A 26,729-nucleotide genomic window follows, 5' to 3' on the forward strand; every position below is an offset into this window, starting at 1 on the left:
TTAAGTATAAAATGTAGAGCCATGTTTAAATATTTGACATTTAAAATGTTTTTTCACACAGTCATATATCATTGTACATTGCCAATACAAATCCGGGGTTATTCCCTGTCTTGCATCCGTAGCCTCTGGGATAGACTGCGGACCCCCGCAACCCTGCATGAGACACGTGGGTACAGAAAACGGGGGTTTAAATGGGATCCAGCATTAAAAGTATTAAGTGCTTCTGGGCAACGGCACATATGACATTTTGTCAGAAAGAAACTGAGCTGATTATTGGCTCACAGAATTCAGAAATGCGTCTGACACAGGGGAAACATCACAGGCCTTTCATTGTGTGCCATATTAAAAGAGCAATATATAATCATATTAATCACAAACATTCATAATGGGAAGAGGATGGTTATGGGGTTTGTTCTGCTCGGCGCCCCCCTGTGGACACGGTGCCCATATGGTCAGCCCACAGTTACCAATGCCCCCTTTTTTGGGGTTTGTATGTTTTTATCCGTTTCCTTGGTTGCTCACTGAGACCCTGTGTTGGATTAGTGATTGATAGCTACATTAAATAACCAACATTTTATTAATAGTAATAAGACAGACAATAATAATCCACACAACTTGCATTTGTAATACCAGGGATGTCCGAACAGCACATCTTCTGTCCAGTGCACGGAAACGAAGCCAATGCTGTCCTGCTTCCAACTGACCAACAGTGCTGCATAAGACACTATGCTGGATACGCCGAGGCCTCGAGCTTTCAGGCACCGACAGGAAATGAAATATTCTGACTTGGCAAGAATTAACTAGGTAGCGGAGATTTCAAGCGTAATCGGTGATGGTATCAATATGCAGATAGAGTGGCTTAAGGTAATCCCCGTCTGCGGCTTATGTAATGAGAAATGTAATAACGACTTAAGTGCTACGCTGCAGAGGAGATTATTCAGACAGTACTCACCGCGGATGAAACCTTATTGGCAACAAAAAATGAAAGACATATTATTTTCCTAAAGTCACAGTTTTACCCATTTTTACAGCTGGCTATTTTACAGAGCAGAATCCTTCTGGGTACTGGTTACATTCACAAAGTATATATGACAAAATTCTACACATTTACAACCAGCTGTCATACAAATAAAACAGGAACAAGGACTGTTAGGATGCTACGGGTAACAACATGCTACTGTTTGGCCCAGTGACCAGCGTGTCATTGCTGGCCGTGAATCTGCAGGCTGTTGATGAAGCTTGTCTGCAGATCGTCAATGTCGTCCGTGGCTTCTATGGGAATGTTAATTCTACTGTGGGACTCCAGAAAGGGAGGGTCTTCATCACCGTCACCCATGTGGTAGCGACTGTAGAAGGGAGGATCGCAGTGCGGGTGCCCCCAGTAGAGGGCGCCGTGGGAGCTATGGGAAGGCTCATATACTTCGAGGTACGTGCTCCCGTGTGCTGACGGGAAGTAGCAGTGCTGCTGGAGATGCTCGGCCCCGGGGCTGTGGCAGGGGCTGTGGGAGGGGCTGTGGGGCATCAGGCATGTCTGCAGGCAGCTATTGCGGCGCACGGGCCGGTGCAGGTCCAGCTTGGCGATCAGAGGCTTCCCGATGTTCACCTCCATGGTCCAGTCTACCAGCTCCTCCACGGCTGTGAAGGAGCCCTGAAGGCAAACTGTGAAGACCAGATGCTCCTGCACAGAAGAAACAGGGAGAGATCAGGAAGACAGCCAGACTACGCTGGGAGAACAATGAAGGACTTAATTGCTGTTTATCATCATCCATATAACATGCAAGTAGTGCTGAGGAAGTTACTCACATAAATGGTCACATATTATTGTACATTGCCTATACAAATCCGGGGTTATTCCCTGTCTTGTAGCCTCTGGGATAGGCTCCAGACCCAATTAAAGAGAGAGTTCAGGTCCATAAAATTCAAATCCAGACCAAGGTTTTCTTTCAACCAACCAGCTGGGCATAAAGAGTGACAGTCACAGAGTACTCAGCTGGTTGATTGAAACAAAACCTTAGTCTGGATTTCTGGACAGTGTTGGACATTCTGGACCTGACTTTGCACCTATGTCTGTAATGGATTACTTTTGTGAGTAACTTCCCCAACACTGTACTCAAGTGATCTTACCTATTAGCTCAAAGAACATTTGTAAGTTTTTATTCAAGTGATTTGTTACGAGTTCCAATCCCAACCACATGAAAGAAGTATTAATCCACTGATCCAAGCACAACTACAGTTCCTTAAATCCTAAAATTAAATCATGGTCCTGGAGGACTAAGATCTGAAAGTCTTTGTTTCTGCTAGGGACTACACCACCTAATTATATTGTATGTCTTAGCTGAATCCATTTACCTGCCGTTGCAATATCTTAGCGGTTTAATAATAGCCTGTAATGATCTTAATGAAGGGGTCTGTTTCAATGGTTTTATCCTCGTACTTCAGTTAATGAGAAAGCCTGAACAGTAGCTATGAACAGATACAAGTTGCATGAGCACATGGCATCTCGGCCCAAACACTGGAAGCAGGTGTGCTGACAGAACGCAGCCCCCTCGTACCCGGAGCTTTTGCAGGCAGCTCAGGCGGGTATACAGGCAGTGTTGAGGCAGATTCTTGGACAGCAGGTAGCTTCCAGTTTCCTCAGGGGTCACCCTGTTCATCTCCTTGGGGTCCACGTCAAGCTCCTGAGAAGAGAGGAGACAGTATGCCAGTGGTACCTGGGGGGGGGGGGGGGGGGTGTCTGGTCGGGTGATGTCAGCTTGTGATTGGGTGTGCAGTCTTACCGGGCTGAAGTTGGTGACATAGGCCTGGCAGGATGATATGTCTTCGGGCTTCTTCACGATGCTGGTGTAGATGACCAGCACGTTGGAGAACTCTGCAGCGAAGCCCATTTTGATCTGCACCCCGCAGTCAAAGTTCAGGGACATGCTCTCGGGCAGTTCTGGGAACAGTCACACATACAAATGGCACAAAAATTAGTCAATGTATTTAATTACCTATATAACTTCAGGGCATAGTAGGATTTATGATCAAATGTTGGAATTCGTACGTATTCTTATATTGGTATTTTGAGATAAAATGGAACAGAAGGTGTTGTAAAGGTTCAGTCATGTTCTATCTTACAGAAAGCAAATTATGGAAAAGGTGACTGCAACTGTTATCAGATAATTGGCTAATATAACGTATTAACGTCGTCTGTTTGGGTGAGTGTAGGTGCATCTGAAGAAGCACCGTATGTCTGGAAAGATGTGGGAGGTGTAGGAGCATAAGGCTGCGTGCATCATGGGAGTTTTATCAGCCGCCAAGAACAGCTATGTGACGCCAAAGGCTTTTCCGGGGGAACCTGCAGTGTGAGCGGGATGCTGGGGCCGGAGCTGTACCGTGCGCCTTTGCCCACTGCAGGTTGCGAGCCTGGGCCTCGTCCGAGCAGCCTCTGGGCAGGATGGGGTCGGTTAGAGAGCGCCTCTCCGACAGGCTGCTGCGGATTTCCAGGGCCTGTTTGCCCTTGGTGGGGTCAAACTGACCCATGTCTGGAGGAGAGAGAACACGTTATGGTGACGGAGGCTAAAGGTGACACTGCTGAAATCACAATAGGGATATGTGCACCATTCAAGGACCAAACAGACTGCGACTATATTTAGGAAGGCAGTATGAGATATTTGTGCATTACGCGAGGCAGCATTCATGTGGTCACTGTACAAATAATCTCCTTTGGGCATCAGCCTTGCAAAACGACATTATCCACAGCTTTTGGGTGAAGACAGGCTAAGCGTTCAGCGAACAGCAACAGTCTGTGTCTCGGCCTTCTCCACCTACCCTCTGCCACTCGGTCCAGCAGCACCGTGATCTTCTCGTCCTCCAGGAGGCGCTTTTTAAGGAACTTGATGAAGACGCCATTGGTGAATCCGCTGGAGTTCAGCTCGAATGCCTCTGCGTCCTGGCACCTGTAAGAGCACGTTTCGTTTAATGTTCCAGCGGGTTCCGAACCAGAACAAGAGCTCACCCTCTCTTTCAAGGTTACCTGATTTTATTATCTGAGCAGGACCCAATATTTCAAAATGTCAAACAGGCAAAAAGATATATACTGATATGGCTCAATATATCTAAAGAGATATATTAATGCCTCCGTGCATTGTAATTGAACATGCCCCAATCATGTTATTTTGACCTGACGCATTATGTAGTATAATGACCAACTTTTTGTAGAAGTTTTTCATTTAGTAACTTTTTCAGACAGACTCGATCAAACACTTGAAGATCATTTGCAGCATATTTGTCCAGATCTACGCTGTGAAGGACGGAGGCGATAGACCTACGTCGCATATCCAAAGACGATGTTAGCTGTGACTCTCAACACGACGTTGGGTGTAGTATCATCGTGGATGTTCCTAAGGAAGACAATGCGATTAACCAGGTAATTCATCTATTCATCTTCAGACTACTTCTCCTAAACAAACATTAAACTTTCATGTCCGATATTAGACTTACTCCTTTTGTGAAAAATGCAATCCAGATGATAAAGACCATTTGAAAATATCTAGCAACATAAACAATGAATCTACTTCTGTACATGAGCAATCCATGGTTCAGTATGTCACAGCAGGGTCTCAGATGTCTATCACCGAATGACACAATGAACAAACGGGATGACTCATGGGTTACTTAACTCCGCTCTACCTACGTTATGTCAAGAGAAAGGGCAGGGAGATGGTGACCAAACAGCTATGGTTACAGAAGTGCGGCAGATCGCCCTTAACAGGACAGGAAATGAGAGAGGCGGCATTTGGGGTTACAGGGCACCTCTTCCTGCACATGTCTAGCAGGAAGACGTTCAGGCCAGTCTCCTTCTCCTGCATCAGCTTCAGGATGCTCTGCACGCAGAGGCAGTTGGCCGAGCGGTAGGGGTTGGGGGCGTCCACGGGGACCATGAAGCTGTTGCCGTAGTTCTCGTAGCCGTGGCCCGCGTAGTACAGGAGTCCTGAACGGGAGAGACATTCAGCTGCGAGGTCATGTGACATTGTGGAAGAAGAGGGCTTCACAACCTATTGTGCATGGAAAGGTAAGACAAATGTGGTATTTTTGTGAAACGATACGGGACATAGCAGGACAGGTAGCAACTCAACCCGCAGAGTTCCTGGGCCTGGTGGAATACTGGCAATGGACTGGGGGGGCTGGGAACGCCTACCAATGAACACGCGGTCTTCATTAAAGCACTATTAACGATTTTCAGAACTCTGAGGGGGTGTGGGAGCAATGAGCTTGTCTCCAGTGCATGACCAAATGGCACTAAGTTCTATCAAAAGCGCAGCAACCAATTTCAAGGCGCTTTTCTGGGAAAACTCTGGTTTAAAAACCACCGTTTTAAAAATAACATCCCCTTCTGACCAGCCCTGCAGCTCCTCACCCACAGCCCTGCCCACGTCATGTGATCATGTAGATTAGAGGAACTCTTCTGTGCATGAATCCAAGCATACCTGGATCTGCAGTTCTGGAATTCAGGCCTTAGTACGCAAACATATCATCAAGCCAGGAAAATACTAGGCACACAGATCTGAATTTAGAGCAGACATAGCAGCTACGACTCCCATCAGACAGAGACGTGACCACAGAGCAGCTCTTGACTAAAGTCTCCACATGATATTAGCTATGACATGTCACATCCCCCATAAAAGGTTATGTCACTGGCAATCCTCTAGAAGACATACCGCCCCTTTGTAGCCCCCCCCAGTGATGCCCCCCAAGCTATCGTTTGAACCCCGCCCCACCCGGTGTCTGATATCAGGTGTAGAGGCGACCACTAGCACTGTGACATGAGTTATCTGTCATCCCATTGGTAACATGACACTGGACCCGGCACAACGCTTTGCCAACTTCATCACTCGTCTCACAGGGTCCCAGAGGCCGACCCCCCCCCCCCCCACCAAAGGTACGTTTTCAGCTGCCCTCCTGGCAAGGGTTTCATGTGGCCTTGATAAAATTAAACCCTCACTTGGGTTTTTCATCCTGGACCCACTCCACGGAACCACGTGAGGACCTCACGTTTCTGGCGGAGCGATCACGGCTTGCCGTCGCGGGACAGACATCACCAAATGCCGTCATTAGTGTCCGTGGAGGCGTGTGTTTTCGAATCGAGGTTCAATGGTACGTCACGAAAAATCTGTCACAATTTGATATCTTAGTATTCTTGGATACGAAGGGCACTGGAGAGGAGCGGCACGGCGCGTGTCAAGTCACAAGCAAAAATGACAGCTAGAATTTCACAAACAAGTACTTAGTACTTTGATAAATCAAAGGCACGTTGATGCGAATGTACGTCGACTGCCGCTTCAAGTGTGGGCTGAGCTTTCAGTGAAGTTTCCATTCCCGTAGCCCAGCAGCTGAACCCCGGCTCCTTGAATGCCACGTTCTCAGTATCGGCAGGTATGGTTATTGACATGAGGTCTTCCACAGGAAGTTACATGCAAAATCTGATAAGATTGTAAACCACAGACAGCCCACTTCTGTCAACAGTTCTACTCACTATTTCCACATCTCTGAAAACAATGCTACAGTATTACCTTTCACCGTTATTTATTAAATATTATTTATTAAATGGCCCTTAAATTGCCCTTCAGCAAATAGTTGTCACTAATAGCTAAAACCCAGCACGACATTTCTCCTGTTGTTTAATTTTTTTGTTCCTATACCCAGGTATTTGCACTTCACATACTGGCCTTGGCTCAGATATGTACGCTACCAGTCAAAAGTTTTCGCACACGAAAGTTTTTTATTCTCGTTAAGCTTTGGAAATTTGAGTGAGCAACTATAAATGAAAATATAAGTCAAATAAAACAAGTTTCCTTTATAACATGTAAGAGTATGTAAAAGTGCATGTCTGACATCCTATTAACTGGTTGTGTGGTGATGGCAGAGTCAAATTATAGGCTGTCCTTTAACTTTAAATGCATCTGTTAAGTGTTTCAACCCATGAAACAGAGCAGTATTCAATGTCCCTTGTAGAAAGAATGCCATGAATTTTCTCTGCTGTTATAATTGTTAGAGGAGGTTACTTTGATAAATCAAAGATATGACATTTTCTTGCTAATAAAGATACTCACATGGTGAAAATACTGTCAGTTTTTTTGTTAGCAAAGAATATTGAGTGTAGTTTTAGTAAATGTTAAGTGAGTAACATTAAGATGTAGAAAACCTCAATGGGTGCAAAACTTGGGCCTGTGGCCTGTACTACAAAGCGGGGTTACTGGCTTATCAGGGTAACTTGTCGGATTTAAGGTACCACAGTTTAAATGGATTTCGTATTCGTTCACTTACATTTTGCCCAGACTACCTTAAATCCGACAAGTTACCCTGATAAGCCAGTAATCCCGCTTCGTAGTACAGGCCCCTGGTCTGGAATAGATGCCTGGCCAAAGGTTTTCTCCACTTCACCCTCTAGGCTTGTGTGTAATTTATGCAATGACCAATTAGACAAATTGCCTCCAATGCACCATATATGCACTGTGTACGTGGTCTGCACTTGTGCCATACCTGCACTGTGCACGCGTCATACACGCACCATACACGCCTTTGTGCAGAAGCAGCAGGAATTCGTCGACGGCGTTGCGCATTTCTGACTCAGTGAGGTCCAGCAGGGACACCACCTTGAAGTTGAGCTGCCGCAGCAAGTTGGTGAGGTCGTACACATCGACCATGGGTGCCCTTAGCTGCGGATGGTTCTGGTACGACAGGTTCCCGATCAACAATGCGACTTTGTCGGTTGCTATAGGAACAAAGACAAAAACACCCATCAGGTTTATGTCTTACGTCAGCCAGCAGTTATGTGTTAAATCGTACAGCAGCCTACCGAAGTCGGTCATGTGATCACTGCACTTTCATCAGTGAGGTATGCAGGAGGTACAGACAGAAACCTGGGCTTCTGGTGGTAAAAACCACACGTGTGGTGGGGGCATCGACATACTGGCTGAAACCAGATCCTGGCCTGTTTCTACAGCGGCTCAAAGTAACGCCCTCAAAGCCGTTGGCAAGTCCCGGTCTCAGGACAGAAGCCACAACATCAGTGACCATCGTGGATCTGCTTGGCAACCCAGACAAGTTACTTCCTGGTAGTTGGTTTTGGGTTTTTCCATAACTTACCAAAGGGCTTTTCTGCAGTCCGGTACCTGGTGGTATCATCACTGTCTGAAGGCAACACACAAAAATATGGTCATTAGCATCAAAGTAATCATGCTGCTCGACTTTCCGACATGATTGCGGTGACCATACATCCTCTTTTTTCCCGAACATGTCCTCTTGTTTGGCACCTAAAAATGCCTGAAATGTCCAGGATTTTACTTTCTTTCATGTTGGTATTTGCTACAGTCAGAATAATTTCTGAGTCCATATTTGCACTATTGATGCCTCTCTTTGCCTCCTGCCCCCTGGTGTCCTCTTTTTGCAAAGCAATACAGTATATGGTCACCCTATGCATGATGTGTCCTCTTAATCCAAGTAGGCAAACTAATATCTTTATCTTTGTATGTCCACAGAATATTGTGAACATAGGTAAGATCAGTGGGCAAATATCCCCTAAGAATCAGAGATACACTAAACGAATGAATCAAATACTAACGACAGTACTACAAGCACTGAAAGAAACAATAGAAATCAAACATACATATAGGATTACGAAAACAAGTAGTAATTGTGATAATGTCCTTCTGTGGAAACAGAAAAGATCAATGCATCTTTGGCAAAAGTCATGTTTCAAAATGTCTCAGACACAGTTATTTTCGTCCTATGGAATGTAGTCAGAATGGCTGATGGTCTGGGGATCTCCTCTATAATCCAATAATATCACGTGTAGCTCCTCATGCTTCCTGCATTAGTCTTTTTGTTTCATTACTACTGGGGTTGGCCATAGTCAAAACACGGTAATGTGTAAATTCACAAGACAACATGAAATGTAATATTTTTTTAAATGAACTACATACTAAATGTATCCAGGTGAAGGAGGGATTAAGTCAATGTCTTCACCTCCTGCCTGTTGTCCACCAAAACCAAGAAACACTTCAGTTCTTTGTATTAACATCTCCAACTTTGCAAACTACGAATCTTTGCTGAAACTGCCTTGAATGGCGGTTTCACTGCTGAACACAAAACACTCGAGTACAAAAGAAAAGAGATGAAAGAACAAGTCCTCAAGTTTCACTCATCTTGCCATGAATTATGGATTTTTAAGTTAACCTTAAATAAATGAAACTGATATCTGAAAGTTTTCCGTATTATTGCAAAAGCAGCACTTCTGAGCAGTAGACACTCGTCTTCCTGCACGCCGAACCCGTTTCTGCTAAAACGGTCACACTCATTCACCATTTTCAGCCACCGCCGCGCTGACGCACCTATGAGGACCTCAGCTTCCCGCGACCACGTGCGCTCATCCTTGATGGACACCATGCAGCGGTACTTCCCCTCGTGCTCCTTGGTCGCTACATGGACCTGTTGCGTCGGGGCACAGACGGGGGATGTGTGAATGGAAAGCAAAAGCTAGAGGCAGCCTTCCAGGCCCACCATACGCGAGGAGCAGGTGTCTGTAGGGTCTGGGTCCTCCACCTCCTCACCGTGTATTTCCTCTTGCAGGCGTGCTGGAGGGGCACCCCGTTCCTGTACCACTGATACTGCGGTATGGGTCTCCCCACTGCCCCGCACTCCAACTCCAACACGGCCTCCTCGGGCAGCCTCTGATCCTGGGGCTGCAGCACAACCTTCACCCGGCCCTCTAAGGACTGGGACATCATGCCTGGGGAGGGGCAAGTGTGCAGAGGTCACGTCTTCAAATAAAGACCTTTAAGTTCAGAGTCTTCATCAAGAAGGCATGAAGTATGCATGCAACGTCATAATATTACCTTAATATTAGCATAGTTAGCATAATATTAGCACTGGGTAGCACTTCACACTGCTAACTGCCACTAACATCCAGAAAAAGCAGAGTATGCTCACCGCTTGTCAGTGTGGCATCCAGAATCTCCACCTGGGCCCAATTGCTGAACTCAAAGGTGCCGCCATAATTTACCCGGCAGATGTAGTAACCGGTATCCTTTACTTGCACTGGACTAAATTCCAGTTCTGGGGAAATTCCATTAGGCACCTGAGAATAGCACCCATCCTAAATCAATCAGCTCTAAGTAGTGGACTGGATTCATAATTCTCCACAACAGGAATAGACAAGATGAAGACAAAACAGTTATACTAAGGAATGGCATGCAATGTGGTTCTTCTTTCTCTTTTGAGTCCTTTGCGCTGACTTTTGTTTCATATCTTATAAATGGTATAAGAACAAAACTGAATAAGGTATGGAACAGTGTTTCTCAATCTGGTCGTCAGGGAGCCACAATCAGTCCATGTTTTTGCTCCCCCTGGGAGCTGAGAGGGAGCAAAAATGCGGCCTGTCTGTGGGCCCCCGAGGACCAGATTGGGAAACACTACTGTAGAACAAGGGTGAATGGATGGAAGTCCTCTATTTAAAGTATCATGAATCTAAATTATTTTATGCTGACTTTATTTGTTCTCTTCCTCTCAAAGAACATTTGGAAGATTCAGTAAAAAATGTTATTTTTGGAGGAATGGGAACCTGATTTTTCTCTCCATGTACACAGAATTTGTGTATTTATTCTGTAAAACCACAATATTTTTCACAGCGTAGACACCACGGATAAATGACCATGCACACTGGAAGTTCCCAAAAGTGTCCCCGAACAGTACTCGCCTCATCTTTTGTTTTGAACCACTGGTACTGCATGCCTGGATTTCCCATGGCGTGACAGTCAAGTCGAACCGTTTGGCCAGGTACAGCGGATACAGACTGGGGTTGCATGACAATTCTTATTCCTAGTGACGGTGACGGGTCTAAAAGAAAAAACAAAGAGTAATTCTAAGAACCTTTTATGGACAAGAAATAAGAGCTTAAAACCAGTTGCACCACTGTATCATTCCTAAAGAATCCCAGTATGTCCCAGTACAGACTGGCATCCCACCCTGGGTCTTTCCTTTCTCCATAGTTTATGCTCCCTGAAAATAGGCTCCAGGCTCCTCGCTGTGTCCCTCAGCACAATAAGTCGATTGAGGGTGGATGGTATAATGTTACTACTGTGGCAAGGACCTTACTACCAAAGCAAGTGATGGCCTTTTGAAATAGCAAATTCCCCTCATTATCCATGATATTAATAAGTTCTATAGCACTGTTTGATGGAAGGTCTGAATGGAACAGGCTTTTCTGGGGGATCTCAGCGAGGACTTTTAGGAATAATTCTGCAAAATACTTCAGACTATGAAACAAGCAAATCCCATCCATCCATCCATCCATCTGTCCGTCCATCCATCCATCCATTTTTGTCCTTTACAGGGTTACAGGGATCTGGAGCCTATCCTGGAAGCTAAGGGCGCAACACAGCGAAAAACCCAGGACCAGGTGCCAACCCATCAGAGGGCAAACACAGAATAACTGCACCAGCACAAATGTTGCAGATGCGTATACCAGCGGGCTTAATGCACTGAAGAGCCTCGGTGTGGTCCATAGCTTGCAGGAAGTCCACCAGGTCCTTTAGCAGGCAGCCACGATCTCCCATGAGCCTCAGTAAACTGCGCGTTGGGCTTCCCTCCAGCTCCAGAACTTTCAGGGAGCATCGCTCCATCTCGTCCGAGCTAGAGTACGGGAAGGAGAACCAAGACTCTCAGGCCTATTACACACAGTTTACTCATAGTTTCCTCAGAAGTAAGGAGTCCCTTTGAACAAAGTGTGTCTCCAACAGCTAATCAATAGAGCTTTAATGCCCACACCAGCAATAACCTACTACTTTTGAATACTGTATGCATGATTTACTAAACTTAAGTAATTTATATATTTCAGTCCCCATCAAGTGATTTTCTATTTTTCTTTTCTGGAAAGTATTTCCAACAGGTAATTGAGAAGAAGGCATTTCAGTGTGTTTCCTGCATGACCTGTGGCAGTGGGGGGGGGGGGGGGGGGCAGGTGTTGGCTTGTTCCATATGACCCTGGTCCCCACCTCACTCTGAAGCGTCTGTCATTGCTGACCACTTCTCCCAGTTTACGCCATCCTTTGCTATTTGTCTTGTCCAGTATCTCGCAGAGTCGCCTCAGAACAGGCTCTCTCAGCAGGTTAATATTCATGGAATAACAGTCAGGGCCGTCTGACATCTCAAAAATGTCAGGTTATCCTCCCAAAATGACGAAATGGAAAAAAACAAGATGATGCTCCTCACGGCTTCATCTGCCTTGGTCGACTGTAGACAGAAGAATTTTCATTAAGTCAAAGCTGCAGAAACGTCAGCAGAGCATTTACATCAAAGCTGCTGGGTCATTCAGCTTTTACAGCTGCGAACATTTTGGAGTTTTTTAAGCTACAACTATTCTGTTCTCTTACCAAGATCACCACATTCATTAATAAACATAACACCAAGAGAGTAATAGGACTTAAATTTGTTTATACGGCACAAGAAATCTTGTGCCCAGATGAGACTCCAGACTGAGACTCTACAAACCTGTCTACAGTCATGCCATACTGTTTTATTTTTGGTGACATCAACTGAATATCAAACAGGTATATTTTTCAATAAAAAAAAGGTTTTCTTGTTGATGCTATCCAATCCTGACAACTGTTACAATGTAGATTTGTAACCAGTGCAAATTCTAACAAATAATCAGCACCAAATATATTATCTATTCTACAGAAAACTGTCACCTGTCTAGAAATATAGTGTGTCTCTCCCAGTTGTCATTATGTCCTTCCTGAGACCCTATGTAATATCCTCCATGGCGTAATAATGCCTCTGTTTGTACAGTTATTGCGATGTAGCACAAGTAATTAGATGTACACTGAATTAAATAAAATTGCACCAATAAGGTGACCAAGAATCAACCAACAGGAACAAATGAATTAGTACCAATGAGAAGCACACTTAGTTTAAAGTAGGTTTCAGTTATTTGAATCTTATAAATTATCCATAAATCTCCCTCACAGCTCAGTGTCCCATGAACAGGATTTTCCACTAAATCATCAAATTACACTTGTTTTTTAGCTGACCCATTAATACTGATGACTGTATTACTTGCACCAGAAACCTTGCAGAGTGCATGGCTTTATCTTTAACGTTACCTGCCTCCCTATTTAACGACCAATAACAATCAGTAAAATAGTAGCCTAATATAATAAAACGTGAACTATAACATGTATTGCACTGCAAAAAAAAAAAAAACATTGTTTGGAAAGCCACTGGTACATACAATCGTAAAGTTTCATTATTCTTAAATTTTCAATCACAGTAACCGGAAAATATGTTAAAGTTTTACGGTCATTAATTGACTGTGTTACTTGTACAATCCTGATCTGAGATATATTTTCTCCTACAATACCGCCTATGTTACCCATCACAGAATTTAGTTATATCAACAACCCATTTTGCAGCCTGAAAAGTAAAAATTATTTTATTACGCATGTCACTTTCCTTACTTTTCACTTGATTAAAGTTGTATAACTGAACAAAAGTACTTTTCCGGGAAACATTTAATTCATTCGTACACGACCACAACAGCTAGAACACCACAAAATAAACACACGTATTGGCCACCTTAACAACATAAAAACCTCTTTTTAATTTATGGCCACTACTTATGGTGCACAGATCTGTTTTCATGCAAGTGATATTTAAGCCAACCGGTTAGGCTATATTCATGGAGATGCTACGGAAATAAGTATCAGATAAATTATTTCTATATCTCAATCACCTGCATGTCATGAACTAACTGTTAGTGAGAGATTACCATTTATTTCTCAAGGGCGGTTTTAAATGCAGTACCACGGCAAATCCTCGAATCAAGCGTTTTTAATAATCTGGCCAATAACTATAGTAAAAGAACCGTGCGTGACTTCGCACATGTATCACGATGATACTGAAATAGGTTCATTAAAACAACCAGCACAAATAAAGCACTAATGTAGAAAGCATCCAGCGACGGGGAAGCAGGCAGATCGTCACTTACTGTTTGTCGTGTAGTGACGATAAATTATGCACAATACTTTCCGTGTTAAGAGCCAGTAAATATATGTCAAGGTGACGAGTGCGGGGGAAAACCAGAAAGTGTACCGAAACCGATAGCTGCTACGTACGTATTTCACTTCCTGATGAAGTTAAAAAAGAGGTGTGCTTTCCTTGAATTTTTGTTCAACACTTCGTTCATCGCAAGTGAACCAAACCTATAAAAAGCTCAATACCAGCGTTGTTTTTAATGAAACGTGTGATTTTATTTCTCCACAATGAATCCGACGTTTGAAAAACACGTCCTTACGTTAATTTGCCTAGTATTACTTTCTGGTTAGTGTCTGGCGTGGTAAAGCCGTGCGACGAACGTAGGAATTAAGATTACGAAACGTTTACAGAAGTTACAGAAATTATTTAATGTTGAAATGTATTCATCGCGTTCACCGTTCACAAAGGAAACTATGTGTTTATATAAATATAAACATACTGTATATAAAGATTCATTTCCTTGCGCAGCAGACTTTCACAGCGCGCGACTGCCCTGTGCAACCTTCACAGTAAACAGCGTAGTATGGTGAGCGACGCGTGGCCAAATATATGGAGCTAAAGTGAATAATAATAATTATAATAATAATATCATGCGGTCAAGTTGGTGTAATTCAGATTCGATCTCAGTGCAGCTATTGCACACAGTGCAAAGGGCTGCAAGTGTGGATGCAGTCGTATCGTGCACCTTTTTGAGCAAATGTGAAAGATGAAAATAGTACATATAGAGTGATACATATATGCAATGATGAACAGAAAGAGGTTCTCTTTGGGACTCTTGTAGAGACTGACAAGGCAAGACTATAATCTGGAAAGGTAAAATATAATATATTATAATTCCACATTATTTACTAGAAATGAAACCCGTTGATCTTGGAAATTTGCCAACTTATGTGTACACCACTGCATAAGCTATTTTGTGTTGCACCAGTTATGATGGCAGTATTTATAGTTGTAATTAATCCACCAGACACCTACTGGTATTTTATGCCTGAGATTCCATTACGATATTTAATCTCACAGATTACGTGCCAGGAGGCCTCTGGCTCAGTGGCTGCACCTGCAGGCTAATTCCTCCAGGCTTTGGACAGTAAGTCATTTCAGGTTTTCTCCAGGTACCACATTCCCCCCCATAGCACAAAATATGTGCTTAGGTTAGCTAGTGTGTCTGAGTGCCTCCGCAGGGACATTCCACCGGCAGTGCTCCCCGCTATGTATTCGCTCCTGGGAGTTTTACTTCCACAAAACTGTTCTGAGGGAAGAACAAAAAATGATTAGTTCAGAGTGATAACCAATCAGACTGTAGAATAGGTGGGTCCAAGCAACTAGAGGTGGTGGGACCAAGACATCTGATTGGTTGGCCCACCTCCCATGAGCTATATATTCACAGTAATTTATGGAAACTGCGTGGAAGTTATTTACTGCTGCATAAATGCCTTTTCATATTTTAAAAAGTACTCGAATAAGTACTAGAGTAATTATACCAATTAAAAAAAATGACAGTTTGGAAATTAGGAGCTTTGGGGGCATATGGATTAGGATCGAAAATGATAGGGTTAGCTATGGCAGTGTTTCTGAACCTGGTCCTCAGGTATCCCCCCAGACCGTCCTGGCAGGGAGCTGAGAGGGAGCAAGACGTGGACCATCTGGGGGTCTCCAAGGACCAGTTTGACAAACACTGAGTGACATTATATGAAAATCAAGAACTCTCACATGTACCCTAACAAGAATACACCAGTAGATATCTCAATAGCTCAGATTGTAGATATTACTGACCAGAATGCTTTGCCCCTTTCCTAATACTGATGTGTGTATTATAACACTATGTCACCTTACATGTTGGAAACTTTTGCTATTTATAGCAGAATCATCAGTGCTTTCACATACTTCTACAATTACATGGATAACAGGACATACGAATATAAAAAGTAATGCGGGTGGCATTTAAAGCCTCACCCTGAGCAGGAAGGATACTGAATGTACATTAGTAAGGGGGTATAGGCTTGTACACACTCATAAAAAGTACCGATTTGTACCTTTGAGGGCACAATTACATGTCACTGTGGCTGTATCCTCAAGTGTCTGCCAATCGTACCCTACCTATAGGCTAATTCAGCTTTTAGTCTAATTTACAGTACAGAAATGGACACATAAGGACTTTTTTGTACAATTGCACCATTTTGTATTATTTGTACAATGTATTATTAGGACTATTTGTACCATTTTGTACATTTTGTACATTATGTGTAGTTCAACTGGAGAACACAAGAATTTGGAACATTATTGGATTTAGTCTGGGTTGGGGGCCCAATATCGAATGCTTTCATGGGGCCAAAAGTCTCTAGTGGCACCCCTGCCGTCAGCGCCGAACGGCATGTCTATGTTACCTGGCGTGGGGAGTGTGGTGTGGCCAGCCCCCCCCCAGCCCCCCCCCACCACAACAGGCGTCACTCGATGGGCGTGGACTCCGGCAAGTGAAAAAACAAGTGGAAGTTTAGCATGCTAGCTAACGTAGAGATAGCACAGATATAGATTTGCGGTGTTAAGTGTTCAAGAGTAGCACATGTCTTCGCTATCAGGTAACTATAGATCAGTGTACGGTAGAGGGGGTGCAGGGTCACTGTAAAAATAGCCCGAGTCCCTAAGCACAGCACAGTTTTTAACCCCAGCTCCTGCATCAACGTCAGTAAATCCAGCTCTACGGCGTGAAACAGGTATGGAAAAGCTTTCTGTGAACACGTATTAGGGGCATCACTTGATCCTTCTTTGGAGGAATACACTGCTGTTTTGGGAGGGAAAGAGCTGACTAAATATTACTTTCCTCTTTATTTAAAAAACATACAATAGCCTTTATAACACACTATAGGCCTATAAAAGGTTAGCTACTAGCCAGTGAGATTGAACTAAAATGAATTAATGACAAGACCGTATATTGATATGTTGATACAAGAATGTTTGTTATGAGTTATTGTATCTGTAGAAATTCCAACATGACAAGCCATCAGGAGTTTAATTATGATAATATTTCACGCTATTGTAGCGTCCGAGGTTAAGACGACTGTTGTACCACTTTTTAAATCGAAGAGTACCGCTGGAATCGGGTAGCTGCGGCTCACCGCAGACCCTTTTAATGAATCAACTTCTTTTTCCAAGAACCCGTCCATCAACACGTTGCTGCTGCCTTTTCATTACAAAACTGCTTCCCCCCCCCCATCCGAGGGCAACTACCATCCACATTAGTTCCTACCTGTCACACTATTCTACGTTACAATGGATGACACAAATATTGCAGGGCTTACAGTAATCTGTCGCGTATATACGGTATAGAGATTTTTTTCATTAATGATGTTTGATCTAAAAGTGACGATCGTCAGCTGCTAGTTTGTGGGTTTCGGTTCATAGTAAACGGATGACAAACTGGGTTAGTCCTCACCAGCTTCGATACAGCACCCTGAGAATTAGCTTACTTGTTCTCCATCTCACGCCTCATTAAATAACATTTTCATTAATGAAAAGAAAATAACCAAACAAATACAGGGTTTTAGCAACAAAGGAATATTGTAGTTTTAATAACTCGAATATGCTGGCACTGATATCAAACAAAGCCTTAGCCTATCCTGGAGGGATACAGGTAGAAGGCTGGGAACAAACCAGGATGGGGGGGTGAATCTATCGCAGAAACGATGAAACTATTAGTAATTGCGCATCTCAATTAAATGGAAAACAGCTGTTGCAGGATTAGTGTAACTAGATTCTGTTTGCATCTTAGAAGTGATGACATTTTTATTAAGTGGAAAAAGATTGCAAACGGTTTCTTTTCTTTTTGAAGGTGAAAAGAGGAGTCTGGCTTCCATGACAAACAAGCCACGAGGTGCCATTGTGCTGAACTTTGTCATTTTTTAACCCTCCCCCCCAAAAAAAAAAATAAATAAAAAATTTGGCACAACTTACAATTTATAACTCTAGTGGTGTGAGAAGCTTGGCCACTACCTACAAACCATGGGAAACCATCTGAATCACCCCACTGAAGATCATAGGGGAAACTGTACGGATGCAACATGCCTCGAAATTAAGGATTCTGGCTCTCAGGAGGTGGAAACAGGCTGTGATTCTCATTTTGCAGAGGACATTGATAGACCTGTCAGCCCAGGGGATGTAAACAAACATGGCAGTGAGGCGCCCAGCAACTCGTCTTTGTGGTTCGGCAGTGAAAATGAGCTGGAGCTGAATAACAGCCAGGTGGCAACAGGTGGGGATGATCTGGCCCCTTCAGCTCCCGGCAGCCACGTGGACAGATTGCACGTGCAGTTGCCGTCAGCTCAGGGAAAGGTCACGGAGGAGGGGGTGTTTGGAGGAGCCGTGAGCCAGCTGGTGTCGGGTTATAGGGGAACGGAGGCCCGGATTGGACGGCTAGGTGATGAGTCAGATGATTACTCAGAACTGTGGTGTTCCCCTGTCAAAAGAGGGCCGTCTTCAGACAGCTGGATAAGCACAAACTGTGACATGGTTACTTTGGGGGTCCCTGAATCTTCTACTGCAATCAGCCAGACCCAATCTGCCATGGCCCTCACAGACCAGAGCGAGGAGCTACAGCCAGATCAGGAGGGCACCAAACCAGCGGAGGATGTGAACTCGAGCACATGCCCACAGGATCATACCAGGGTGGAAAGCAACCAAGCCTGCCTGGAGATAGACCTGGACCAGCAGTGGAGGTCCTTTGAGATGAGATACCCTGGAACTACTGCTACCTTCACAGGCAGCATCATGGAGCCCGTTCCTGGGATGGAAAGTGCAACAGTGTGGGAGATGACTGAGGAACGTGATGACCAGAGGAAGGTGTTTGTGTGCACCATTGATGAGATTTTCAGAGTACCTCAATACTCCAATACAGTTCCGGTGCCACAGTGGCCAACGGTGAGCTCAGGGATCTGCGTAAAGCTCTTCAGTACTTACCATGGCTTACCTTAACTTTTACATGTGGTTATTAAGTGGATGTTTTTACTCAAAGCGTCTTTCACGATTGTGCATATAAAAATAGTCTTTGGCAGGTTTATTAAAGACACTGTGAAGCATCAAGTTTTTATTGACCTTTAGACTATAACACAAATAAAAACACAATAAGTATAACAGCAGACAATAAAGAACAACCATCGAACTGTAGACAAACACTCATTACAAACACGTACAAAAGATACATTATAGGTAGAATCTGAGAATGAAGCATTAGAGTGTCAGTGTTGTGAAATATGCTGTCTTGATTGTTTGATGGCCATAGAGATAGACAACTATTGCAAATATTGTGCATTCAGAAGTTTAGCTTTTAAACTGGCTTTAAGCTGGTTCATACAAACACAGACAGAAAGATAAAACAACTAATTATAGAGACACTTGGTGATAATGGTATCTGACAGGGGCCTGGCTGAAGCTGAAAGGTTTAACAAAGAGCTGCTAAGGTTGCATGATTAGAGTAGAATGAAAATAAGGATGTCTTACTATATTCATTTTTCTCCATTGGAGGGCAGATCATTATTCACAATAATAAAAACCAAAGAGCGTTAAACTATGTGAACAGTGGCACCATAATTCAAGCTTATCTCTCAGTGTCTGTTTCAGTCTTGTATAAATCGTGATAAATGATCATTGTTGTTTTGCTGAACTGTTTCATGATTGGTCGTGACGTAGTCTTATCTGATGTTTTGAGCGTAATGCTGCAATTAAAATGAAATTGAATTTAGACTGTTTTTTTTTTTGTTTCTATCTAGATGGGTGTTGTCAGAAACTCAGAGGTGACAAATCACCCCCTGCCAGGGCCTGAAGATGAGTTCAGGGAGCGACCGACAGGGACGGTCGACATGGTAACTGAGGAACTCCCAGCCTGTGAGACTATCTGCCCTGAAAACTGTGGAAAAGGGGAAGAACGTGAGAACCTATACGTTAGCATACTGGCGGACCCCTGCGGGCAGGAAGCCCCACCGCATGAGGCCCCAGTGTCGGGAGAGGATGGCCAGACTGACATCAGCTTACCGAGCATGTCACACTCAACCGGTGACAGTTTCAGTTTTAAAGCTGTGCATCAGAAGGTTTCCCTAAATCAGGCTGATGAGGATCTTCATGGAGACCTGCCACAAGTCGAACTCGGCAGTGACGGCCCTACTCCAGAAAAAGAACCGGCGTCAATTGGAGGTCCCCTGACAGCCGTGACCTTTGACCCCACGGGGACGGATCCCATTCATGGAGTCAGGGCCCTTGGCCAGGAGCTCGCCAGTGTGATCATAGTGACGGTTGAGAACCTGATACTTTCAAAGGAAGACCACGTCGCGTGTCTAACGCTCGACCTCCATGACGTCTTCTTTCATGCTGGTTCGTTTTGTCTGGGGGACGTGTACAGTCAGACGTCCTTGGGGCAGGCTAAAATGGGAAAGACTGATACTGTTTGTGATGGTGAAGGACAGCAGAGTGCTGATATTTGTCCCAGCGTACCGGAAACATCTTCAGAATGCAAGGGGGACCTTATCTGCCCTGAGGGGACGGTCGTGGCAGCCGCACTGGGGGTACCTGGAACGGGACAGGAGTGTGGAGAATCTCTGGAGATACATGCTAATTGGGAAAGTTCTGACAGGGCAGGTGGAACCATGGCAGTGGTGGAGGACGTTACGGTGACAGAAAGCTCCAGCCCAGGGAACGAACAGAAACATTCCCAAATCCAAGTGACTCGTTTGACTCAGTGTGAAACAGCCAAGCATAAGAATGACCTACTGTGTAGCAGGCAGTTATCCAGTGAAGAAAAGCGCACCGCTACTTTAGGAGATAGCCGGCCAGCAGAGCATAACAGAGATAAGTCCTCAGGACCACCGACCCATAAAAGGCCTGAACGTGAAGCGAGTGAAGAGCGACCTCGTAGGGTGAAGGAAGGTAACCGGGAAGCTGCTCCAGTCCTGGTCCTGGAACACTGCACCACTCTCCAGTACCCAGCTACTCAGCTAAAAACATCTAGTAGAAAACTTGCTTAAGCAATGATCTACTGCTGGCTCAGCTGGCATTAAATGTTGCAGTAATACTACAGTAATAGCTGGGGGGGGGAGGACAGTTAGGATGATTCCGAGGGCCCCTGACTGACAGGGGCCATAAAAATTTTTGGACAAATTTGGGGGCCCAATATGATATGTTTTCATGGGACTCAAAATCTCTAACGACACTCCTGGTAACAGCAATTACCATAATGAGCATAAAAAACACTTTGGTTTAAGTAAAGTTTTCTGTAGTGGCCCTGGCCCCTCTGCTACACCCCTCTGCCTGTCCCAAGGTAGGACATCCTTACTGAAAGGCTGTTCCTGCCCCTGGGGTCTCTGAGCTGGCAGACTGTGGCATGCAGTTTGTGAATCACCCGTTTTGCCGGTCAGTAGTAACCAGAGTCCCCGAGAGCTCAGCTTGTTTAACAAGCCCAGGGGCTTTTAAGGCTTCTCTCAGGCATGGGTGGAGCTGCCAGAATGGAGCGTTAACGACTGTCCTGTGTGTCACTCCAGCCTCCAGCGTGTTACGGGACATCTGGCCAGAGAAGGGCGGGGACACGGGCCTCAGGCTGCTCTGTCTGCTGGGGTGCGTCACGGACGACTGCTCCATCGTCTGGTCCAAAGATGGCGCTCTTCTGGCCGGCCAGGAGAGAAGGTACACTGTAACTGTGTTTGGTTTCTGGCCAAACTCCTGCAGATTATCATTTAAGCATCTGAATAAATACCCTTTATTTTAACATCCAGCATGTTATCATTTGAGCATGAATGAGTGCATTGAGGTATCTGGCCCTTTGTGGTTGCTGTGTATTACATAAGCAGGAGGTCATGGACTGTTTAATAGACTACAACAACCAGTATTTTTGGTCTCTTTGGGTTTCAGTACCAAAACCGCTCCAGAGCTGCTGGATTAATAGCAGACTCTGTGTTCTGACCCCAAGCTGGACTCTCACTTGTCTGTCTATCTAATCGACAGGGACAATCTGAAGGCCCCTTTTGGAACCTTTAATGAAGAGCCGTGGCTCGAGAACTGAGTTTCTGCTCTCTTCTGTAGTACAGGTGATCCCCTCCAGGTCTCGCTCGCCATTGCAGAGGCCTCTGCTTCGGACCTGGGGACCTATCAGTGTCTTCTCAGTGGTCCTCATGGTGAGGCGTCCTCAAGGTTCCACCTGACCGCAGAAGGTACACCACCGCATGCTCGTCATTTCACCTTGGTTTTGTCGTTCATCACGGCTCCGTTTTTGATACCACCTTCTCTTGCACAGTGCTGAGTGAACTTCTCCCTCCCCACAGCCCTGCACGTAAGTTCCCTCACCTAAACATACTAGGTATCACTTTACAATAAGGCTACCCTTTGCCACTTATAACTCATTAATAATAAGAAAACTTCTTAAAGATTAATAACTTGTTTATAATTGTCTATTAATGATTTACAAAGTGTTACAACCTAATTAATAACCTGCTTATAAACCATTCATAATCCCTTTATAAGGGCAGCCTTATTGTAAAGTGGCACCAATACTATTCACTTCTGATGTTACTCTGGCTGTCTCTCTACAGAAGTCATCAAGGGCATTAGAGAGGATGTGAGATGTGCCCCACTGCTCTTCAGGGAGGACTTCCTCTGCGAGCAGTACTTTGGAGAGCACGAGGCAGCCAGCATTATCACCGAGGGGGTCCACTTTGGGGAAGGCATGCACCGGCGGGCCTTCCGGACTAAGCTCCTGGATGGCCTGCTGGAGGCCTTCAGGCCTGGACAGCCCTGCGTGCTGAAGGTGCACAACGCCATCAGTTACGGCACCAAGAGCAGCGACGAGCTGGTCTGTAAGAACTACAGCCTGGCTGTGGAGGTGAGTAGTGTTGAGACACAACTCTGAGGAAGCGTGTTAGTTGTCCAGCTGCAAGGCTTTGAGTCACTTGAAAGGGAACCTTGAGTTTATGCTTTTGAATAATACTGAAGTTTACAACTGAGTCAGCAAGCAAGCAAATACCTCAATTAAAGGCTACTCAACTGAAGAATGGCAATACATTTCTAATACTGAATCACAATCTGTACTTCAATGAACAGTGTAAATCATTGGCTCAGTGAGTAATAAAGTTTTGTGTTGTTTCAATGTTAGCATGTTCTCCATCTTCTGGTTAAGTGTCTTCTCACACCACAAAAATTAAATCGTGCTTGTCGTGTGACAAATTGGTTTTGTGTGTATGAACAATGGGCTGACGTTCTGTACTTAGGATTGAAATCAGTATGGCTTTGCTGGGATAAGCAGTTACTGGAAATAAATATGAATGGATAAGATGTGAGGGTTACTGGTTTAAAATGTCTGTTTTATGTTTCAGGAGTGTCATGCTCAGAACACGGCTCGGGAGTACATCAAGGCCTACAAAGAGGTGGCAAAATCAGCGGAGGCTTTCGGGGAAGTTCCCGAGTGAGTATGACACCCACCCCCCGTGTCCTGGTGACCAATCAGGCCTTCCTCTCGTCCTGATCCTGGTCTCTGTGGTCCCTTTGCCCCAGGATCATTCCCATCTACCTGGTACACCGGCCCTCCAATGACATTCCTTATGCCACACTGGAGGAGGAGCTGATTGGAGACTTTGTGAAGTACTCCGTTCGGGACGGGAGGGAGGTCAACCTGACGAGGCGGGAGACAGAGGCGGGACAGAAGTGTTGCGCCTTCCAGCACTGGGTCTTCCACAAGACGGAGGGAAACTTGCTGGTGACGGACATGCAAGGTACACAGTGGGCAGTGTCATCACGCTAGCATGGCTAACATGCTAACGTGTGGGAAAAGTGCGTGTCTGGGATCGCTCGGAAATCGAGGTTTTGCCACAATCATAGACAGAAAAACCATTTTTTTTTGTGATCATCTGGTGTTTTCAACCCCTTCAGGTGTGGGGATGAAGCTGACCGACGTTGGCATAGCGACATGTAGAAAGGGGTAAGCTAATGCAGAAGAAGGTGAGAATTTAAAGCAAGCTGACCTCTCCATTAAGCGGTCAGCTATGTTCACGGCTTTGTCGCTCTGATGCTCTCTCAGGTACAGGGGCTTCAGGGGGAACTGTGCCACATCTTTCATCGACCAGTTCAGGGCGCTGCACCAGTGTAACCGATTCTGCACGCTACTGGGCCTGCAGTCCCTGCAACCCACCCAGCCGAAGGCCAGAAGGCCAGGGAACGAGACAAAGCCGACCCTGAAGAAAAAGACAGTGGGCGACCCCCACAAGCCCAGACCCTGAGAAAGCGGGGCCATGGAACCTGGAAATTAGGGACAAATCAAATGTATCGTGTTGTTTTCTTTCTTATACAAAGGAAATTTTCCATCAAACTTGCATCAGTAGGACTTGGATCCACAAGATAGAAACACTGTTTTTTTATTATTTAAATCATTGCTTGGTGCTGAACACTTTAGGTGGCAGCAAGCGTCATGGGAGAAGGAAATCCTGCACGGCCTAATGAAAAACCTCACTAGTGACAGGAACCAGAAAGTGAGTTCTGCTTGGCCTAATGAAAAACCACACTAGTGACGGGACCCAGAAAGTGAGTTCTGCTTGGCCTAATGAGAAACCTCACTAGTGACGGGAACCAGAAAGTGAGTTCTGCTTGGCCTAATGAAAAACCTCACTAGTGACGGGAACCAGAAAGTGAGTTCTGCTTGGCCTAATGAAAAACCTCACTAGTGACGGGACCCAGAAAGTGAGTTCTGCTTGGCCTAATGAGAAACCTCACTAGTGACGGGACCCAGAAAGTGAGTTCTGCTTGGCCTAATTAAAAACCTCACTAGTGACGGGAACCAGAAAGTGAGTTCTGCTTGGCCTAATGAAAAACCTCACTAGTGACGGGAACCAGAAAGTGAGTTCTGCTTGGCCTAATGAAAAACCACACTAGTGACGGGACCCAGAAAGTGAGTTCTGGTTGGCCTAATGAAAAACCACACTAGTGACGGGACCCAGAAAGTGAGTTCTGCTTGGCCTAATGAAAAACCTCACTAGTGACGGGACCCAGAAAGTGAGTTCTGCTTGGCCTAATGAAAAACCTCACTAGTGACGGGACCCAGAAAGTGAGTTCTGCTTGGCCTAATGAGAAACCTCACTAGTGACGGGACCCAGAAAGTGAGTTCTGCTTGGCCTAATGAGAAACCTCACTAGTGACGGGACCCAGAAAGTGAGTTCTGCTTGGCCTAATGAGAAACCTCACTAGTGACGGGACCCAGAAAGTGAGTTCTGCTTGGCCTAATGAAAAACCTCACTAGTGACGGAACCCTGAGGGTGAGTCCTTCAGGTAGAGACAACAGGAGACATGAAAGGCATGACAATCTGCTGCCACAGCTTCCCAAAATATGATGGAAAGGACTATTATTATTATTATTATTAGTAGTAGTAGTAGTAATAGTAGTAGTAGTATCTTTTTTTACAAGATATTTTCCTATTTTATTCTGAATCAGTAAGTGTAAATATCCAGTGTAGAACATATAGTTCCTGTCAAAAGTTCCTAAGTTTTTTCCTCCGATGTTTACATCATATTTTTTTCTGTAAATACTAAAAAATAACGTAAGTAGTGCCAACACAGTTAAAATCAAAAGCCACCATTTGCCTTCATAATGGCTTCACAAACACAAGGCATTCGCTTAATCTGAGGGCACCCAGATATGCAGGATGCACCCAGATATGTAGGATTCTTGTGAATCACTTTGCTTTGATTCTCCTACACAGTTCATCGCATAAAATTCCGATGGGACTGGAGGCTGTAATTCACCTCCCTTCTTCTCCAGATGGTTCTAATAAAATTCCGAGCTGTGTTTTAGGTCATTATATGGCTGAACAATGAAGGACTGCCTAATTCCCAGATGGAATGGAATACCTTTGAAGTATACTATGGCTTAGTCACCAGCAAAGTAACCCCAGACCCCAGATATGCTTCCATACTTGGCAGAGGGAACCATTTACTCACCCTCTGCATCTTACAAATACACAGCATTTGGATCCAAGTACATTAGTTTTGACTTATTAATCCATAAGAGTACCTTCTACTCCTGGTAACAGCCATACATAAAGGATAGATAATTATGGTTTGAGTTTGAAACTGGTGTACCCAAACTTTACACTGGTACTGTATATATAACATTTATTTGTGAATTATGATCATGTATGCAATATGTTGCTTTTGTATATAGATAGTTTTTTGTAAGAGCAGAGTTACGTTATTATGTTGTGTTTACATATTTGCCAACCAAATCATGTGAAAACCCAGGAGGGGCGTCATTTAGTGTCAGAGAAGGTTGTTTATTGGGGTGATGGATACCACCTAATAAATCTTGGGAAGGAAATTCCCACAGGAAAATAATTACTTTTAGGAATGGTTATGCAACAAATAATTGTAGATTTGTTTTACTCTTATATCTATAAAAAAAAACAAAACAACAACTTAATTTCATGGCACCAAGATTCTCTGAAGTATAAAATAACACAATAAGTATCATTGGGAAACCACACTGATATACAGGGAAGCCATGGGATTGGCTAATGGGGACTGCCTTCTAAGCACCGGGGGGAGGAGCCAGCTGCAGGATGTCCAAATAGGCAGCTCGCTTGATCTGATTGGTCGAAACAGTATATACAGTCTATAGTAGGCTATATAATTATTCATCACTT

General features: G+C 44.5%; 2 protein-coding genes across 4 annotated transcripts; one reads left to right on the forward strand and one right to left on the reverse strand.

Moving 5' to 3' along the window:
- malt1 (MALT paracaspase 1) lies at positions 1–14,324 on the reverse strand. The gene is made up of 16 exons (XM_023801990.2): positions 14,027–14,324; positions 12,033–12,270; positions 11,504–11,670; positions 10,736–10,875; positions 9,970–10,117; positions 9,591–9,769; positions 9,372–9,468; positions 8,128–8,172; positions 7,550–7,753; positions 4,795–4,972; positions 4,311–4,382; positions 3,811–3,938; positions 3,375–3,524; positions 2,778–2,935; positions 2,553–2,678; positions 1–1,678 (listed from the first exon to the last, which is right to left on the reverse strand). Exons 2-16 carry the CDS (start codon positions 12,182–12,184, stop codon positions 1,202–1,204), a joined length of 2,421 nt encoding a protein of 806 aa, XP_023657758.1. The 5' UTR covers positions 12,185–12,270; positions 14,027–14,324; the 3' UTR covers positions 1–1,201.
- Positions 14,065–26,501, forward strand: LOC111838714 (uncharacterized). Of its 3 annotated transcripts, XM_023801970.2 has the most exons (12): positions 14,065–14,149; positions 15,094–15,160; positions 17,900–18,984; positions 19,833–20,982; positions 21,594–21,735; positions 22,132–22,259; positions 22,343–22,378; positions 22,638–22,927; positions 23,418–23,506; positions 23,596–23,813; positions 23,971–24,019; positions 24,119–26,501. In XM_023801970.2, the coding sequence occupies exons 3-12, from the start codon at positions 18,070–18,072 to the stop codon at positions 24,315–24,317; spliced, it is 3,216 nt and encodes a 1,071-aa protein (XP_023657738.2). In that variant the 5' UTR covers positions 14,065–14,149; positions 15,094–15,160; positions 17,900–18,069; the 3' UTR covers positions 24,318–26,501. The 3 variants fall into 3 exon arrangements, with proteins under 3 accessions (XP_023657738.2, XP_023657730.2, XP_023657746.2); XM_023801962.2 differs by lacking the exons at positions 14,065–14,149; positions 15,094–15,160 and adding an exon at positions 16,714–16,784; XM_023801978.2 differs by lacking the exons at positions 14,065–14,149; positions 15,094–15,160; positions 22,343–22,378 and adding an exon at positions 16,714–16,784.
- The last annotated feature ends 228 nt before the right edge of the window (positions 26,502–26,729 follow it).

Source organism: Paramormyrops kingsleyae, chromosome 2, assembly GCF_048594095.1.
Source record: "Paramormyrops kingsleyae isolate MSU_618 chromosome 2, PKINGS_0.4, whole genome shotgun sequence".
Lineage (NCBI taxonomy): Eukaryota > Metazoa > Chordata > Actinopteri > Osteoglossiformes > Mormyridae > Paramormyrops > Paramormyrops kingsleyae.

What these genes read in the sequence shown, in the direction of transcription:
- LOC111838714 (XM_023801970.2), top strand. Translation starts at nt 18,070, where the DNA reads ATGGGAAACCATCTGAATCACCCCACTGAAGATCATAGGGGAAACTGT. An exon ending in CTGGCCGGCCAGGAGAGAAG is followed by an intron (nt 21,736 to 22,131) that starts GTACACTGTAAC and finishes TCTCTTCTGTAG; the next exon opens with TACAGGTGATCCCCTCCAGG. An exon ending in ATAGCGACATGTAGAAAGGG is followed by an intron (nt 24,020 to 24,118) that starts GTAAGCTAATGC and finishes ATGCTCTCTCAG; the next exon opens with GTACAGGGGCTTCAGGGGGA.
- malt1 (XM_023801990.2), bottom strand. Translation starts at nt 12,184, where the DNA reads ATGTCAGACGGCCCTGACTGTTATTCCATGAATATTAACCTGCTGAGA. An exon ending in GGAAGCTGAGGTCCTCATAG is followed by an intron (nt 8,173 to 9,371) that starts GTGCGTCAGCGC and finishes TGTTGCCTTCAG; the next exon opens with ACAGTGATGATACCACCAGG. An exon ending in CTAGACATGTGCAGGAAGAG is followed by an intron (nt 4,383 to 4,794) that starts GTGCCCTGTAAC and finishes TGTCTTCCTTAG; the next exon opens with GAACATCCACGATGATACTA.